A 17,758-nucleotide genomic window follows, 5' to 3' on the forward strand; every position below is an offset into this window, starting at 1 on the left:
GAGAGTGACGTGAGGAAGAATGGCGCGCGGTACGAGGTTCCACTCATGATCCAGGGGCCAGGGCTGGACGCCAGCGCTGACAACTATAGGCTCGCAGAACAGCGGTGCGGTACGTGTGTAGATGCGGCGCTTTCGTGGTCAGCCTGAGATGCTGTCCCAGTACGACAACGCAATCCGGACGTATTTCAACGACGGCCATGCCGAACGAGTTCCCGAGCATGACGGCGACCAACGCTCGACAACCAGGTACTACATGCCGCATCACGGTGTGGTTCGTCGGGACGCTGTCACAACCAAGCTGAGGGTGGTTTTCGATGCCTCGTCACATGTTTCGGGGCAATCTTCGCTGAACAGCATCCTCTGTAAGGGGCCCAAGGTGGATGCGGACCTGTTAAGGCTCATTCTTGAATTCAGGTGCTATCCCGTGGTCATGGTCGCAGATATAAAGAAGGCCTACCTCCAGATGATTGTTCGGGAACAGGACAGGGACGCGCTACGTTTTTTGTGGGTCGAGCGTCTCCCTACACCGAAGGAGCCCTTTCCTCCAGTAGTGAAGTGGCGAATGACCGGGTTCCTTTTGGTGCGAGATCGAGTTCCTTTTTGCTCGCCGCCACTTTGCACCATCATCTGCGAGTCTCACAAAAGTTTCCGGACACCGCCGCCATCTTGAGAGAGTCTTTCTATGTCGACGATCTCATCATTGGCATGGACAACGTCGACCGAGCTCATCAGATATTATCGGAAGCCAGGGCTGTAATGGCCGAAGCCGGAATGGAGCTCTGAAAATGGGCTTCCAACATCTCTTCCCTGCAGGACTTGTTCATAAGAGATAAACTCGCATTGGAGGATGAAGGTGGCGACGCCACCACAATGAAAGTTCTCGGGGTGGGCTGGAACCGCATTGACGACACGCTGCTCATCAGCACAAGAAACGTGGCCGTGTTTATCAACACAAAGCCCACCACCAAGCGAACCCTGCTACAAACATTTGCAAGAATCTACGATCCGCTAGGCTTCTTGGCACCATTCACGGTCCGGGCAAAGGTTATATTTCAAGATTTATGGAAGCTGCGGCACCCATGGGACAGTCCTCTACGACGTGATCAACTCACCGCCTGGAACGCATGGTGCTCCGAACTAACCGAGCTGCAACACCTTTGTTTGCCACGAAACGTATCAGAAGACCAAGGTTACCCGAAGCAGTCCGTCGAAATCCACTTCTTCGCGGACGCTAGCCCGCGAGCATATGGCACAGCTGTCTACGTCCGCCGACGCTCCGCGCATGGCGACCCGTTTGAGGCAAATCTGCTAATCAGCAAAGGTCGTGTGGCCCCTATCAAGGCGACGACGTTGCCTCGCCTCGAGCTCCTTGCCTGCCTCATCGCAGCGCGCCTTTACAACTACCTAATCCGAGTTCTTGGCCTATCAGCCACACGTGCGTTCTTCTGGTCGGACGCGCAGCTTGCTCTGCACTGGATATGCGGGGAACCTAGCCGGTGGCCACTCTTCGTCCGGAATCGCGTCGAACAGATCCAGTACCTGACCACGGATGCCGACGGATCTCATCCCATAACACCGGCTCACTTCTGGCTCGGCAAGCCGAACACGTGCCTCCCCCAGAACCTCGGGCCATTCGAGCCATCGTCGACAAGCTCCGAGTTGACACGCCGCTTGAGGCACCGACAGAACGTCATAAAGCGCCTGAGGCAAAGATGGCGGAATGAATACCTGCTGCTTCTGCGGTCCGCTCACGAAGCGCCCTCACATCCGTTACACCAACTCGCAGTCGGAGACGTGGTTGTAGTGCACGATGAAGGATACGCCCCAACGTTTTGGAGACTCGGCCATGTGGCCAAGTTGCTACCCGGACGCGACGGAATCGCCCGCTCCTGTGTACTCCGCCTGTCAACTGGTCAAGAAATCAGGAGGCCCATTAAACGGCTCTACTTCCTTGAAGCCAACCCTTAGACTTCTTGGCGGGCCGGGGAGTGGGTAGAAAATAAAGGTGGAATGGGCGGTTTAGACAAGCGAAGGCAGGGGGCGTGGCGCGATCAGAAGAAGAAGATCGGCTGCGCTCGCGGGCTCGAGCTTGAGTGTTCCGTGACCACCACGAGAACCGGATTGAGGGCTACGTCACCCTACTTACTGAGAAGCAGACAGAGCTGCGCGCCCTGGCCAAGACGACTGGTCCTGCTTTCCTTACTCGATCCGCCACACAAGGTTCACACAAAGGAGCCAAGTCACCCAGTGTCTGAGGACATGGACTTTGACATTATTGACTTTCCGTCGCTACAACCGCCGTCGTCAGACCAAGTTCCTCTAAGTCCCACCGCAGGCCACAGCAGCCTGCCTGGAAACGCTCCAACCAAATTCGCATGGGTCAGTCCAACAGAGAGCAGTCGGCAAACTCAAGCTCCTCTCTTTTCACGCTCATTGATGCTGTGCGTTCAATCATATATCGCCTTTTTCGTCTCCTGTGGCTCAAGCCATTTTAACCCTCATAAACACCATTAATTCGCTCTCACGGGAATGGCTGTAAACCATCTCGGGAGCACCGAATCAGTGCGCATGCAAACTCTTCGAAGTCGGACAACTGTGTTTCAGTGGAATGTTTGTGGTCTGCACTCCCGCTTGTCCGACCTCCGGCAGCTAGTTAACAAGCATAAATTCTTGACCATTGCCATCTCAGAATCCCGCCTGCGATCGGATATTCGTCTGTCGGGGTACTCACTGCATAAGTCTTCGATTGGCCCCGACCAGAGCTGAGTGCCACTCGGAATTCATCAGGACTTGACCTTTGTGCTTCACAATGTCCTCCTTTTGCCAGCTGTTAAAGAGTGTATTACTTTAGAGAATGATGAAATGGCTTTCAAGAATGCGAGCGGCATTGCCGTCCCGTCCATCATGGAGATATTGTGTTTTTATTTAAATTCTTTGGTAATATAGTACGATGGTGAGGTGCTTGCGCAAAAGTACGGTGTGTGTATTGGTTAGCGAGTGGCCCCAATCTAAACAATATCTTTCCTGAAAAGTTGACCGCTTCCTTGAAAAAGATTTAAGGGGTATGGTGAAGGAAGTTTTCCGTTATGTGGACGATTACTTGGTTATTTTCGACACAGCTTCCAGCCTCAGGTCCACGGTAGACATTTTAAAGGTTTTTAAAGAAATGGGTCTTGGCCTTAACTTTACGGTCGAAACACTGAAAGAAGGTTGCATTCAGTATTTATACTTGTCTGTTCAGTTTAACAGAGGCCACTCTTGTTGGATGTACGCCTCATGGTCTGTTAAGTAACTGCTGCATTATTCGTCTGGTCGTTCAAAGCTAGTGAAGAATGCAATCGCTTTATCATGTTTGCGTTCTGCTGTCACAGCATGGTTCGGGAGCATTCTGCTGACACAGCATTCGGGAGCATGGTTCATAAAATGGGGAATAGCTTCGAAGGCCAAGTGGTAAAGTTAAGGCTGGCCGGAATCCCGGAAGCCCTGTTATAACTTGGACATGTGAAAAACTCGTGAAATTGTTTAGGTCTGGAAATAAGAATGTCGATGTAGAAGTTGACGCCTATAGACAAAGAAATGTTGCTGTCATTCCCTACCTTCATGGCATTACGCATAGGCTGAAGAAAGCAGGGCTGCGGTATGGTGTGAAGGTCGCTATAACAGCCCGCAATAAGCTCAGTTCTGTTTGCACCAGAGTAGATAATAGGGTGAAGCGTAGGTCTGATAAACAAGTGGCAGGCTCTGGAATTAAGCATGCGAGCCGCTATGTTTCTTGCGCTACGGGAGTTGTTTTAAGTGCGAATGCACTTTATAAGCGACCCTGAATTCCGGTGACCGCCGTCCGTCCACATAGCAACAGCTGCGGGTGCGCGCGCTCCTCGTTTTCCTTGGCAACGGGGGGAGATGGGCGTGCGCTGCCTGGCCGCTGACATGGCACATACCCACGTGGGGGATTGGCCAGGAATCTCCTCGTCTTCCTTGACAACGGGGGGAGATGGGCGCGCGCTGCCTGGCCGCTGACATGGCACATATCCACGTGGGGGATTGGCCAGGAATCGGGCGTTAGAAGGGCTAATGCACCCGCTTAAAGGAGTACTGACACGAAATTTCAAAGCTGAGATCCGCTCTAGCAATCAAGTACAACGACAACACAAATAGGTGTCTGTGAATAAATGCATCTTTCTTTCTTTGTAGTTGTGTGTGTGATCTCTGTTTCGCGAACATTACCGAACCGCGCAAATTCAACTCCTGTATTCGCACTTTCACATTCTTCCCCTCGGGGAAATGCGGGGAATTTTATAGCATTCCCCTGTCATGTGGGCCGAACGGGCCGATGCATAGATGCACGCTTACGTGAACATCATTTATCGTTGAAGGGTCCCGCCAGTTGTAATCACACTGTACCAAATGTGGCTGCTCACCGAATTTACAAGGCACTGACATTTTGTTCAAACACGGACGGTAGATCGATTGATTGTAGGGTTTAACGCGCCGACGCAACGCAAGCGATGAGGCGCGCCGTAGGGGAGGGCTCCGGATTAATTTTGACCACCTGGGGATCTTTAACGTGCGCTGAAATCTCGTACACACGGGCATTTTTGCTTTTCGCCTCCATCAGAAAAGCGACCGCCGCGGCCGGGAATCGAACCCGCGACCTCGTGCTCAGCAGCGCAACGCCTTAGCCACTGAGCCACCGCGGCGGGTACGGACGGTAGATCACACGTGAAGTTGTAGACTCTGCAGAATGGGCAGGTAGAGCCGTATGGGCCGCGGTACTGCGGTGCTTAAGAGGCATTCACGTGCGGCGTAAGGGCCATCCGAACGCGTAGCCCTCGCAGCGGGACCACCTCTCGGCGAGTTTCTTACCAGAAAGGTTTAAAACACACGGGGGTGCGAAAGCTCATGTGGTGAGTCGGAGAGTTTTCTTTTTTCGTTACAGGTGCCCCCAAGAGTCTTCAGGTAGAGGTGATAATAGCCACATGACAATAGACGGTCGACTAGCCAAGTTTGCCTCAAAACTTCCAGGTACATGTGAAAGAGGCATCCACTAGATGCGTATCTGCAGTATCGTGCTTCTTGCTTAGTGGTGGATAGAGTATGCGCACCATGTCGATTGTGCCACGTGACGAATGTTGTGGATTGGTTGTGGAGATCATAATTCGGGAGCATGGTCTCGCCTGGAGAAAAAGTAGTATTTAGCTAAGTCAATGATGTAGTGTGGCTAATTCAGTAACGTTCACTGGTGGCAGCAGATTGAGCTCATATGAATAGGTCTGGTCAACCTCCGTTGTCTGTGCAAACTAGTAATGTAATACGCCATTTCTGGCGGTGTCATCGACATGCACAGCGACTGCGTTTGTATCTGTACGTTGGAAGTTAGAGACCTGGGCCGTGTCCTTGAGAGGGAATGGGTGATGGGGACGACTGTTCCATGGTCTGTTGCATGGTCTGTTCCGTGTCAGTTGTAAGCATTGTTATGAAGGAAGGTGGGAATGGTTGAAAAAATTATCTGGTACAACATGCTCAATAAAACGGGCTAGCGAAGCAGCTGTACCGATTTTGTACAGCTTACAGGTGTCGGCGGAATGTCGTTGGTGTACCAGCTCAACTAGAGTTGCGTTGGGCCGCAGTGTGCCGATTTGGTTCTAGGGTCACTCGAGGTTGACCAGTGACCACCCGCATGGCATCTCGATTGATGGCTTCTAGGCGATCCCAGCCCTTTTTCGTTAGCTAGTGGAATAGGGCCTGGTACACAAGTTGTGGCCGTAACACAGACCGCACACGGAGGTGAGAAATTTTGGTCAGTGACCCGCTAGCCTTCGGTGCTACTCGAAGTATCCGGAGTATCATCCGTGCAGCAGTCCTTTGCACTCTTTAACCATTGAGGAGCCGCAGACCCCGAGAAGACGACGTTCAAGTCCAGCTCCCCGAGACCATAAACTTCCTGAAGGGGCTGCTGATCGATAAACAAGCCGACAGGCCAGTTTCGAAGTCTCGGCGCCCGAACTTATTAGCTACTGACATATGCCCCGTCTTTTTTATGGAGAGTACCTATCCTGGCCCACAAAAAATAGTCGTGTCTAATGCTGTTTGTAGCGCGTTTTCTTGGGTACAGATGTCAGAGGGAAGCGAGCACACAGACATTCCATCAACGTAGTTTAGGTAATTTGCGTTCGGTATTCTTGCAACTGCCAAGGTAGTGGTAGCAAGACGCTATTGAATAATACTGGGGCCTGTACTGAGTCCTTCGGAACACTGCCTAGTAATCATCCATATGACGGAAAACTTTCTTCACCATACCGCTTAAATCCTTTTCAAGGAAGCGCTCAACTGTTGCAAGAAAGGTATTGTTTAGAATTGGGGCCACTCGCGAACCACTACATACACCGGACTTCTGCGCAAGCACCTCACCGTCGTGATATATTACCAAAGAATTTAAATAAAAACACAATAGCTCCATGAAGGACGGGACGGTAATGCCGCTCGCATTCTTGAAAGCCATTTCATCGTTCTCTAAAGCAATACACTCTAACAACTGGAAAAAGGTGAACACGAGGAAGCGAGTAAAACAAATCTTCTACATCAATGCTAATGGCAGTGGTATCTGAAAGGTACGCGTAGAGCCACTAGATGAGGTTTTAGAGTATCGGCACTCTTTTCTGTCATTGTTCTATGCCGCCGACAGCGGCCATTGATCGAACCGCGCCACGTGGCATTTGTTTACCCCGGGAAGACCAATGAGCGCTGATATTTTTGTGCCTCTGTGTTGCCGCGCGCGCTCTTCGATAAGTCGTGATTTTCGGAGCGCAGTGCACCTGTATGACACGTTGGGAGCGAGTTTTTGAGCCCCCACACAGAGTAGCGATGCCGTGCTGCCCTGTACTGGGCTGTTTCAACCGGCGGGAAGGTGGAAAACGCCTGCATCGCTTCCCGCTGGGAAAGAACGACAGTGGCCTATAGCACAACCTATAGCCTCTTAAAAAGCGTAGCTTAATTAGTGGCTATAGCGTAACCTACAGCCACTAAATGAACTACGATAGCGTAACCGAGCCTGACCCCATCGCACCCGCGCGCTGTCTCTAAACCTGCAAAAAGTAAACACAGCTACCATGGTTGCCAACCGGCGCTGTCGCGTCTAGTAGCGAGTTGTAGCGACCGCAGTCTGCTGGTAGCGGGGCCGGTCGCCTTCGCTTCGTCGAGCCAGGACTAGGGGAGAGCTTAGAGCAAACTCAACGGGTTTATTTACATTTTTACAGTGAGTTGTCGAGATGAAGACAGAAGACAGATCTTGGCGGGCCGCAGCACGCCCTTTTTGTTGACCCCCGATCCCTAGTTCCCTAGGTTGGGGATCCCCATACAAAACAATGCGGACCAATGGTGAGGTGTAAGTTCCTCGCTGTGAAGCACCGCCCTCGGGTAGGGACACGCCTTTCAGGTATGTCGACAGATGCACGGCACACACACACACACACACACACCCTTGCCACTCGTCAGGAGCATCTAGTCGGTGTTGCTGTAGTAGAAGGGGAAGAACGGAAGACGCGCGAGCGCCTCGTATCTTTTTGGTGTCCGCCGCGCGCTGCGTTCCCACGGAGGGGTTCTCACACATACTTCCCAGGGAGCTAACAAGGTTCGTGGAATCACTCGGAAGGGTTAATGGCTTGACCATTGCCATGCCTTCTTCGCTGTGCTGCCGCCGCCACTGGGTCCCATTGTCCGGTCGTCGCCGTCTGGGCTTTCACGCGCACACGCGTTCAGTTGCTCAGGCCGGGGGACGAGCGGCGGCTCCTTAATCCCTTTTGGGCAACAACACTAAACACCGCTCAAAAGCCGCTGTCAATCAGTGGCCGCCGCCGCGGTGCCGGCTTCCTTTCGTTTCCGTCGACAAGCGGTGGGGAGGTCGACCGGCGGGTGACTGACCCGCGCAAACATGGCGCCGGTGAGTCATAACAGCTCCTCCGCCGACGGGAAGATTTCGGACGTCGTGTAGTATCAGCTGCTCGACGGGAGAGATCACAGTAGCAGCATTCTTTCAGCACCATTGAAACCACAAAGACCAACCTCCCGAACCAGCAAGAGCCGGCAATGAGTTTTCGGCAACCAGGCTGCTCTTTCAAAGGTGCTACAATGCACCTACGCTTTTCAATTTTTTTTTCATATGGCAACCACACCAATACTCTTGCTCACAGCTAAAAGCTTAGACTGAGTTACTCACAACACTACTCAAAACCATTACTGAAAACGTTCCTCAACTGAAAACAAAAGAACGCGAAAGAAAAGCTAGAAGGCTCTGCTTAATGTGTCAACATTGGCATTGGCAGAACCCTTCTTATACTTCACAGTGAAGTTAAGCTCCTGAAGCGCAAGGCTCCAGCGTAGTAGTCGCGGATTCTTTCCCGACATTTGCGAGAGCCATGTCAGCGGGCAGTGGTCAGTGACGAAGACGAAAGAAGTTCCGTAAAGGTAGCAGGCTAATTTTTGGGTGGCCCACACAATGCAGGCACATTCTTTTTCTGACGCACTGTAGGCCTCCTCGCGAACTGAGAGTTTCCTGCTGGCGTACAGCACTGGGTGCTCGTTCCCGTTCTCATCCTCCTGGCAGAGTATTACTCCTAAGCCCCTATTGCTGGCATCGCACGGCACAATAAAGGGACGATCATAGTTCGGTGCATGCCGTACGGGCGAGCTAACAAGAGCCGTTTTGAGGCCTTGGGAAGCACCCTCCATTTCTGGTTGCGGGAATTCGCTAACCACCTCTACTTTCAACTCGTCAGGTCGCCTCCTGCCCTGCCTTACCACGTGCCCTAGGTACCGTACTTCGGCGCGAGCTAGCTGGCAGTTAGCCGGCTTCGCTGTCAGTCCAGCGTGTGTCAAACGTCCGACATCGCTAAGATGGTACAGGTGGTCTTCCCATGTATTGTAGTACATAGCAAGGTCGACTAAGTAGGGAACAGCGTATTCTTCAGCCCTCTGCAGAACTCGGTTCATCATCCTTATCCCGCACTTCTCCAGGAAGCCCGCAGTCAGAACGCTGCTGAACACTGAACCCTGGTAGCACTGTATCTCCTTAGGTAAGGCCACTCTAGAAAAAATAGACAGTAGTGCGTTGACTACTTCTACCGAGCTCTGCTCCTTCATTGGGATCGCCTCTGGAAATTTGGCTGGTGGACAAACAGCGGTAACCAAATACCGGTAGCCTGATTTTGCCGCTGGGAGTGGTCCCACAACGTCTATTACCAGCCGGCGAAAGAGCCCTGAAATGAGCGGAAGGAGCTCAAGTGGCGCCTTTCCCTTCTCGTGCGGTTTTCCCACTCTCTGACAGGTTTCACACGCTCTTGCGTGGTTCTCAACCTCGGTGAAGCATCCTGGCCAATAAAACTCCGTTAGGAGCCTATCTTTGCTCTTCCGAGCTCCTAAATGCCCCAACCGACCAACTCCGTGACAGAGATCAACAATGTAATGCCGATACTTAGTCGGAACTACAATCTGGTCAAACGTGCGACCTTTTGCATCCTGGTAGTGGCGGTACAAGATGCCGTTTTTGACGGGAAAACTGACATTCTTCCTCGCCACCCCTTCCCTGACGGTGTTCCAAATCTCCTTAAGGCTGGGATCGCTTTTCTGCTGCTCGATGAGCTCGTCTCCTGTCACTTTCCCCTGTACATTGCCTAGTGATTTGGATACAGGCAACACGAGCAGCCCCTCTTCCGTTTCCCTTTCAGCTATATCAGCGCTAGTCTCCTCCTCTGATCCCTCTCTCTCTTTTTCAGCAGGTGACGGGATAGTAGGCTCCGCTGTGCTGACTCCAGCTGGTGTTGCTGTACTTCCGGTGAAACTCGGTTCTTTCCGCTCTAGTTCGGCCGCTAGCGCGCGTGCTTTAGCTCTGTTCAAGGCTTGGACTGTTCCCTCGTGAAAACTTTTCCCTTGCTCTCCAAGCAGACGGTCGGTCTGATTCGAGAACAAGTAGGAGTACTGCGAGGGCAGCTTGTCTGACACCGCCGCTTCCGTCTCTACTTCTCCGAACGGCCCAGTGATGACTACTCGAGCTACCGGGAGACAAATGCTTCCCTCTTGCAAAACCGGTTTAATCCATGCGCACTTGCCGTTGTAATCTGCTTGTGCCACATAGTCCGGGTGCACCAGATCAATGGTTGCCCCACTGTCTCGTAAGACGCGGCATGGCTTTCCGTTCACGGTTAGATTAAAAAGGTACGGACTAAGTAGCTCCTCGCTAGTAGCAGAGTCACAAGTATACGAAAGGGCTGGCCTGGGCCTACGACATCCTATGGCAATGTGACCGACCTCCTTGCATTTGTAGCAGGTAGGTGGTTGCCTAGCGTCAAAAGGACTCTTTTTGGGAGAACTATCCGAAGCCTTTCCCTCCTATTTGTTTTGTGATCCCTGACTACTTGCAGCGAAGTCCGCCTTTTTCTGTGCCGTCGTACCTGCGCCAGCCCCCTGCTTTCCCGTCCAAGGTTTTCCTCTATCTCCCGCTTTTGCGGGAGGAACCTCGTCCCTTTCTCCCCGGCGTGACGCGTACTCATCAGCCAAGTCGGCAGCTGCCTGCACTGTTACTACTCCGGCCCTATCTTGGATCCAGAGCTTCATTGGCTCGGAAAGCTTAGAAAAAAACTGTTCCAGAGCCACTACCTCAAGAGCCTTTTCGAAGTTCCCAAAAGCGCTGGCTCCCTTCATCCATTCTACCAAGTTTACCTTCAACTCGTAGGCAAACTCAGAATACGTGCTGCCCTGCTTCTTTGTCAGATTGCGAAACCGCTGCCGGAACGCATCTGACGAAAGTCGGAACCTCTTTAGAAGGCTATCCTTCACTTTGTCGTAATTGTCCGCATCCTCCACCGGAAGCCGCGCGATCACATCCGCTGCTTCACATGGCAGCAAACTTAACAAATTTCGAGCCCATGTGCTACGGCCAAGCTTCGCTTTTTCACAGGTTCTCTCGAAGTTCACAAGAAAGAGGCCCACATCTTGCCCTACTTTGAAGGGTTGCATTAGCTTAGATAAATCACAAAGATTTTGTCTTCCTGCTACCTCTACTCCTTGAACCTCAGCCATCTTCCTCACTTCCACTTCCAGGCGCAGCTGTTCTACTTCCAGTTCTTTTTGCTTTAGCTGGCACTCCTGTTGCTTTAGCTGGCACTCCTGTTGCTCCCGCTTTTGCTCGCGCTCCTGTTCCTGTTGCTTTTGAATCTCATTCCACGTTTCTGTAATATCTTCACTGGTGAGATTCAAGCCCTCGATAGCGCGAACAATTTCGTCCTTCTTCATCCCCGAATCTACTTCTGCTCCCAGCTCCTCCCCCAGAATCAGCAGCTGATTCTTCAACAAACGCTTCCAATCCATGACAGAGAACTAGTGTGGTGCGGCTCACTCTCTACCCAGAAGTTCCGGAAACAACTGCTTCTGTGGTAGCCTCTACCAGCGAAAAGATTGCACTTCTATCTTATCAGCCTGGCAACCAAAAAACCAAAGCCAGCACTCACCAGTTCACAGCTGTCAGTCTCCGTGATCTCGGCGTGTTGATCATTCTCCGTCCTCCAGGCTCAGATCCCACCGCTGCCACCAGTTGTCGCGTCTAGTAGCGAGTTGTAGCGACCGCAGTCTGCTGGTAGCGGGGCCGGTCGCCTTCGCTTCGTCGAGCCAGGAGTAGGGGAGAGCTTAGAGCAAACTCAACGGGTTTATTTACATTTTTACAGTGAGTTGTCGAGATGAAGACAGAAGACAGATCTTGGCGGGCCGCAGCACGCCCTTTTTGTTGACCCCCGATCCCTAGTTCCCTAGGTTGGGGATCCCCATACAAAACAATGCGGACCAATGGTGAGGTGTAAGTTCCTCGCTGTGAAGCACCGCCCTCGGGTAGGGACACGCCTTTCAGGTATGTCGACAGATGCACGGCACACACACACACACACACACACCCTTGCCACTCGTCAGGAGCATCTAGTCGGTGTTGCTGTAGTAGAAGGGGAAGAACGGAAGACGCGCGAGCGCCTCGTATCTTTTTGGTGTCCGCCGCGCGCTGCGTTCCCACGGTGGGGTTCTCACACATACTTCCCAGGGAGCTAACAAGGTTCGTGGAATCACTCGGAAGGGTTAATGGCTTGACCATTGCCATGCCTTCTTCGCTGTGCTGCCGCCGCCACTGGGTCCCATTGTCCGGTCGTCGCCGTCTGGGCTTTCACGCGCACACGCGTTCAGTTGCTCAGGCCGGGGGACGAGCGGCGGCTCCTTAATCCCTTTTGGGCAACAACACTAAACACCGCTCAAAAGCCGCTGTCAATCAGTGGCCGCCGCCGCGGTGCCGGCTTCCTTTCGTTTCCGTCGACAAGCGGTGGGGAGGTCGACCGGCGGGTGACTGACCCGCGCAAACATGGCGCCGGTGAGTCATAACAGCGCCCGCACCGATTCCTCCCGTCAACGTCAGCCGCAATAGGGCGCATAAAGCTGGCCACCCAGGCGTCAGGCACCAATATGGCTGCCGCCGTTCGTCAGTGTGGTTACTCTTAAGCGTAGCTTATTTAGTGGCTCAAGGTATGCGTATTAAGATATTCTGCTACAGCGAGTGAATTGGGGGGGGGGGGGTTTCCACGTGCAAAGCCGATAAACTCTTCTGAAGAAAACCCGAAACACCATATTGCCACGTGTCTCTCTCTGAAATTATGACACGAAAAGGAATGCTATAGGCTTGTGCGTTTTAGCGGTGAAGAAAACATCAAGGTGAAGCTCGTTGGCCCTCTTTATTGCCTGAGAGAGATAACTTTATTAAAAGAAGGTGACCCTAGTCCGGGGCTCCGGGTATGGAGCTGAGGGCCAACTCTGCCCGTTCCGTCAACTGTCGCTGGCCTTGAACGGTTGAGTCGGCCAGCCACTCCTCCCACTTGGCGAATTAAGGTGACGTGAGGTATGGGCGGGAGAGCGGGATTCTGGGTGCATGCGAAAAGCGTGTGATACATGTCCGGGTATTCCCCGCAGTGCGGAAATTGTGGGGTACCCACCATTTTTCGGAATTTGTGTATCATGTAAGGAGTGGGAAGCGTCCGGGTCTGTATTTGTCGAGGTATAGCTGAGGGACGTCGGGTTAGTGTGCTGTCAGGTGCCAGAAACAGCTGTCTGGAAAGGCGTGCCTCCCGAAGAGCTTCTCTTATATCAATGTAGAGGCTGTCTGAGAAGGGCATTGCCCTCGGATGACCATCCGCTGGTGCCCGGCTGTTGAGTTCGCGGGCGAGAGCATTAGCGCGCTCATTTCCATGGATGCATCCATGCCCAGGGACCCAGAGCAGCCTCAATCGATTTGTTTAAATTCATATCAGTCAACAGAGAGCAGCCTCCTTTTTCCTTGCAAGCAAGTCAACATCAGTTTTCGTAACGTTTTTCTTGACCGCGGCTAAGGCCTCCTCACCAAAGAAAATCGACCACAAAATGCGACCTTCGTGCGAAGTTTGAGCGCGAACGGAGCAGCGATACGCTCTGGACTTTTTTTAAAGTGTTCTTTTTATCGATGTAGCACACTCTATGTCCTGGTGCTACGAATCCTGCTCGTGCTAAGAATCCTGCTCGTCATAGTCGGAGCTAGACAGTGCCTCACCCCACTGCTCCACTATTAGCATTCAGCGTCTAAAGGTCCAACGAGACGAAAAATCCAACGAGACGAAAGGTCCAACAGTGGATATTCTGTCTCGTTGGATCTTTCGCCTCGTTGGACATTCAGGCTGGATTGGACCTTCCGTCTCGTTGGATATTTTGTCTCGTTGGACATTCAGGCTCGATTAGACCTTTCGTCTCATTGAACATTCAGGCTCGATTGGACCTTCCGTCTCGTGGATCTTTCGTCTCGTTGGACATTCAGGCTCTTACTATTAAATTAATGCCCGGAGCACTCTAAATTTACCTTGAATGCCCTCTACCGTAATATGGTTGTGGGATCTTCTGCATTTTCACATGCAGTTTACACGATAATTTGAAGAAAAATGGACGTCTGGCACCTCTGATTTCCGTCGTAAACTTTGAGTCTGCTTGCAATGCTATTGAAGAAAACAAGCTTGGTGGCGAGTACGTTGCTGAGAGTGCCTAAATAGGACTTCAGTTTCTTTATTAGGACCTGTTTTATCATTCGGGCAAACTGTCTTTTTTTTTGGTGTGCAATAATATCAGCGAAAAAATAATGCTCCCGAGCTTCATGCGCATGGCAGGCACGTGAGCGCTAAGCAAACAAGCAAACAGTCACGTGCTCTTCCATTAAAAAAAGGAGGGTGCTACGACAGTCACCTGATGCTCACCGCGTACGCGCGCGAGTGTCCATCAAGTGCTCGCAGCCCGTAAGAAGCGGTCGATGCGGATGAGGGTTGTATATTCTCAGTTCGGTCTCATCAAGGCGTCAGTTTGATGCGTCATTTGTCATCCACGATTTCACATTTTAATCAGTTATTGAGATAAAACATCCAACTTGAATATCTTCTCTTCTGGTATTTCATTTAAATTTCGCGTCCACTTATACAAACGATGTTATTAGATGCGACGCATCTCTTGCTCTGACGCATGTCCCTCCTGCGTCGGCGCCGGCGGCGTCCGCACGCCACCTGCGCATGCGCGACTCTCCTCCGCTCTTCTCTCCGACAGGTGTGCGCAACACTCTCACTCCGTCTCATTATCATAAACAACAGCTGCGTGAGCGCGCTTCCCTCGCTTCGCTCCGCTCCCGTTGTGCAAGTGCGCGCAAGTGCGCGCAAGCGCGACTCTCCTCCGCTGTCTCCTCTCCTTCAGGCTCTGTGAATATAAAGCGGGTAGCGCGCTGCGGCGGTTCAGTCAGCGCTCGCTCTCGTTCGACTCCGCGTGACTTGGGTGTACAGTCATACCGACCCAATGGAAACGCCAATTGAACCCCCCGATGCGTCGCATCACATCAGGGTTGCCTCGCGGGAAGATGGGCGTAATTTTGTGCTTCACGCTGTCCCAAGAGGAAGCCCAAATTTTGGCCATGCGGACGCGCAATATTTTGGATGTGTTGTTAAAGATCCATAGGCTTTGAGGGCGAGTCAGACAAGCAACTAATTGCTTTTTGGATGGCTTACTCTGCCTACTAGCTGTTCTAATTGGCAGCCACAATATGGTAAGTATAGCAATAGGCAAACAAATGAAACTTTGCCAGCAAGCAATACGAGGAAGTCGAACTGCGAGACTGACCTAGAGGCGTCATTTTTCAGCGAGCCAATGAAGCATGATATAAATCAGGCAAGAGCAAGACCGAAGACAGAGATACTGCAATTTAAGCTTATCTTGTGCATGCACTGCGCTTCTTTGAATTCTTTCCGGTTGACTTTCTCAGAGTTAATATTTTTGGCGATTGGTTGAAACGCAAACATTCCTAACTTCCCCGTGATAATTATTTCTAGTAAAACTTGGCACAATATTTTTCTCACATTATGGGGTGTGCAACAAAACTCAACAAGTAAAATCGCACCTCAAGTTTGTGGTCTCTACCTCACAATATGCACCACCCTAGCATTGCATAAGGCATGCACTCATGCACATTGCGAGGAGCCACCGCGGGTTCGAGCTATTTGAGAACGCTCACGGAACTGAGACGCCGTCGCGCCAGCTCAACACCGCCTCTGTTGGGCAGGTGGAGTAGAGGGCGACAAAGGAATAAGCCCAGTGTAGTACATCAGAAGGCGTTTATTCGCGCCAACCCCTTCAGTTACAGTTCAACATCCCCGTGGGTGGAAAGGGACGATGGGCGATCTGGCGCCACGCGCAAGTGTGCGCGTCCTCGGCGCGCTGAACCGGTGGGCTCAGTAATAAGGGCAAAATCTGGGGTGCTGGCCGATGGGCTCGCAATAGAAAGACACTGTCCTTCCGTTCCCAGGCGCGTACCGCACGGCGCGATCGTCGAGTGTCAGGTACGGCTAATATGTGAGTGAACGGACTGAGGATCAACCGAAGGCACGGGCCGGCAGCCGGAAGGGCTAGCGGCTTAGAGCCGGCGCAAAAGAGCTGCGACCGGGCGGTGAGAAAATAGTTACGCACCTTCGGCTGTCCTCCTGAGCGTCTCCCCGAACGGACCCCCCGCGCAGGGCGCGCGTTCGCGTCCCGGCGAGGGTGGTGTTCGGGCATCGTTCAAACGGGCCAATGAGGTGAGGTTAGCTCCAACACCAGGGCGGAGCCCCCCCCCCCCCCCCCCCCCCCCCGCTGCGTGACAGTGTTTTATCGCCGCAACGGTTGCAGGAGTTTTAGAAGACGGCTCGGCTCTACACAGCGGCGCCGAGACGAGCCAGCAACTCGAAGGAGACGAAGGAGAAAGGGGGAAAAGAGCCGCGCAATGCCTCGGGCGCCAGCATCCCCACACTGCCCTCCCGGATTACGCGCTCAACGCGCTCCTCGTTCGAGGCATGGGGCTCAGCGATAGAAAACAACTCATCCATAGCTCGTACAAACTCCTGCAAAGATTCCTCGGGAGCCTGTTTCCGGAGCTCCAGCTCTCGCCGCATCCTACGCTCGTAGTCAGCTGGTAGGAATTCACGCAGGAATGCCGCGCGGAATTCCCCAAGATTCGCTGCACGGTAGCCACTGAGCCGGTACCACCTAGCCGCCGTTTCCGTCAATGTCCCTGGAACAATGCGGGTGAGGATTTCCTCATCGTCCAGCCCCATAGCCTGCTGGTAGTGCGCCAGCGAATCGAGGAAATCTCTGGCGCTGGTCAGATCGCCATAGCCGCGGTATGATGGTGCGGTCAGCTTGATAGCCGGGCGAACGGGCTTGTGGGCAGTGAGGAGTGCCTCAACCGCGCCAGACAGGGACTGGACCATTTGGGCGGCGTTTTGCAGCAAATGCTGCGCACTCAATGTATTCCATGGTGCTTCGGCAGCTCGTTCGAGCGATGGGGTCGTGGCCCCAAGCTCAATGAGAGGAGCAGTCTCCGAAAAGAGGCCGTTGCCGGAATGAAGCTGACAACCGTTCAGGCTCGTCTGCGGTCGTTCAAAACCCGCGGGGGCGGCTGCAGCGCCTGCATCACTTGCGCCGAATTCGGCGAGCGTAGACAGCACGGGCTCTGGCTGCGCGCAATTAGGCAGGAGCCCCGCTCCGGATGGTGGCGGGGGAGCGAAACTCGTGGCTGCACAGCGGGGGTGCCCGCAAGGAGCCGGGACAGACCACTGTGCGGGGCTGTTCGCGTTCGCAACCAACGGGCAAAAATCCCTCACAGCAGAAGCCTCCGGTTCAGGCTGCCCTGCGTAAGCTCCGTAAGGAGCAATAAACGAGCCTAAGGGCATCTTGCTATCTCTACCCACAGGGGCCGGCGAAAGCAGAAATCTCGCGTACACCGCTCCGGGTGGCGGCTGTGGCCTTTCTCCCGGAATACGGGTACTGCCACTCCAGGTGTAGCGTGGTCATGCCTCCGCACTCCCCCGTGGGTCTGCGTTAACGAGGGGTGCACGCACACTCGCGTACGGAGGGGCAGTCGCTTCGTCCCCGTAGCAGCTACTGCTAGCGGATAAGCATTAAGACTGATTCCGGTTGCGTACTCAGCTTAATTAGCGGCCAAAAGCTAATGAGCCAATGGCCCCACGTTGGGCGCCAGTTTGTGGTCTCTACCTCACAATATGCACCACCCTAGCATTGCATAAGGCATGCACTCATGCACATTGCGAGGAGCCACCGCGGGTTCGAGCTATTTGAGAACGCTCACGGAACTGAGACGCCGTCGCGCCAGCTCAACAACGCCTCTGTTGGGCAGGTGGAGTAGAGG

The 17,758-nt window shown here is 53.0% G+C and overlaps 1 protein-coding gene across 1 annotated transcript; it reads right to left on the bottom strand.

Moving 5' to 3' along the window:
• Nucleotides 1–261: 261 nt before the first annotated feature.
• On the bottom strand, nt 262–17,403 carry LOC144155554 (uncharacterized). The gene is made up of 3 exons (XM_077687074.1): nt 17,301–17,403; nt 16,359–17,125; nt 262–360 (listed from the first exon to the last, which is right to left on the bottom strand). Exons 1-3 carry the CDS (start codon nt 17,401–17,403, stop codon nt 262–264), a joined length of 969 nt encoding a protein of 322 aa, XP_077543200.1.
• Nucleotides 17,404–17,758: the final 355 nt, after the last annotated feature.

Source organism: Haemaphysalis longicornis, unplaced genomic scaffold, assembly GCF_048455015.1.
Source record: "Haemaphysalis longicornis isolate Haplotype H1 unplaced genomic scaffold, Haemaphysalis longicornis Haplotype H1 scaffold_1, whole genome shotgun sequence".
Taxonomy (NCBI): Eukaryota; Metazoa; Arthropoda; class Arachnida; order Ixodida; family Ixodidae; genus Haemaphysalis; species Haemaphysalis longicornis.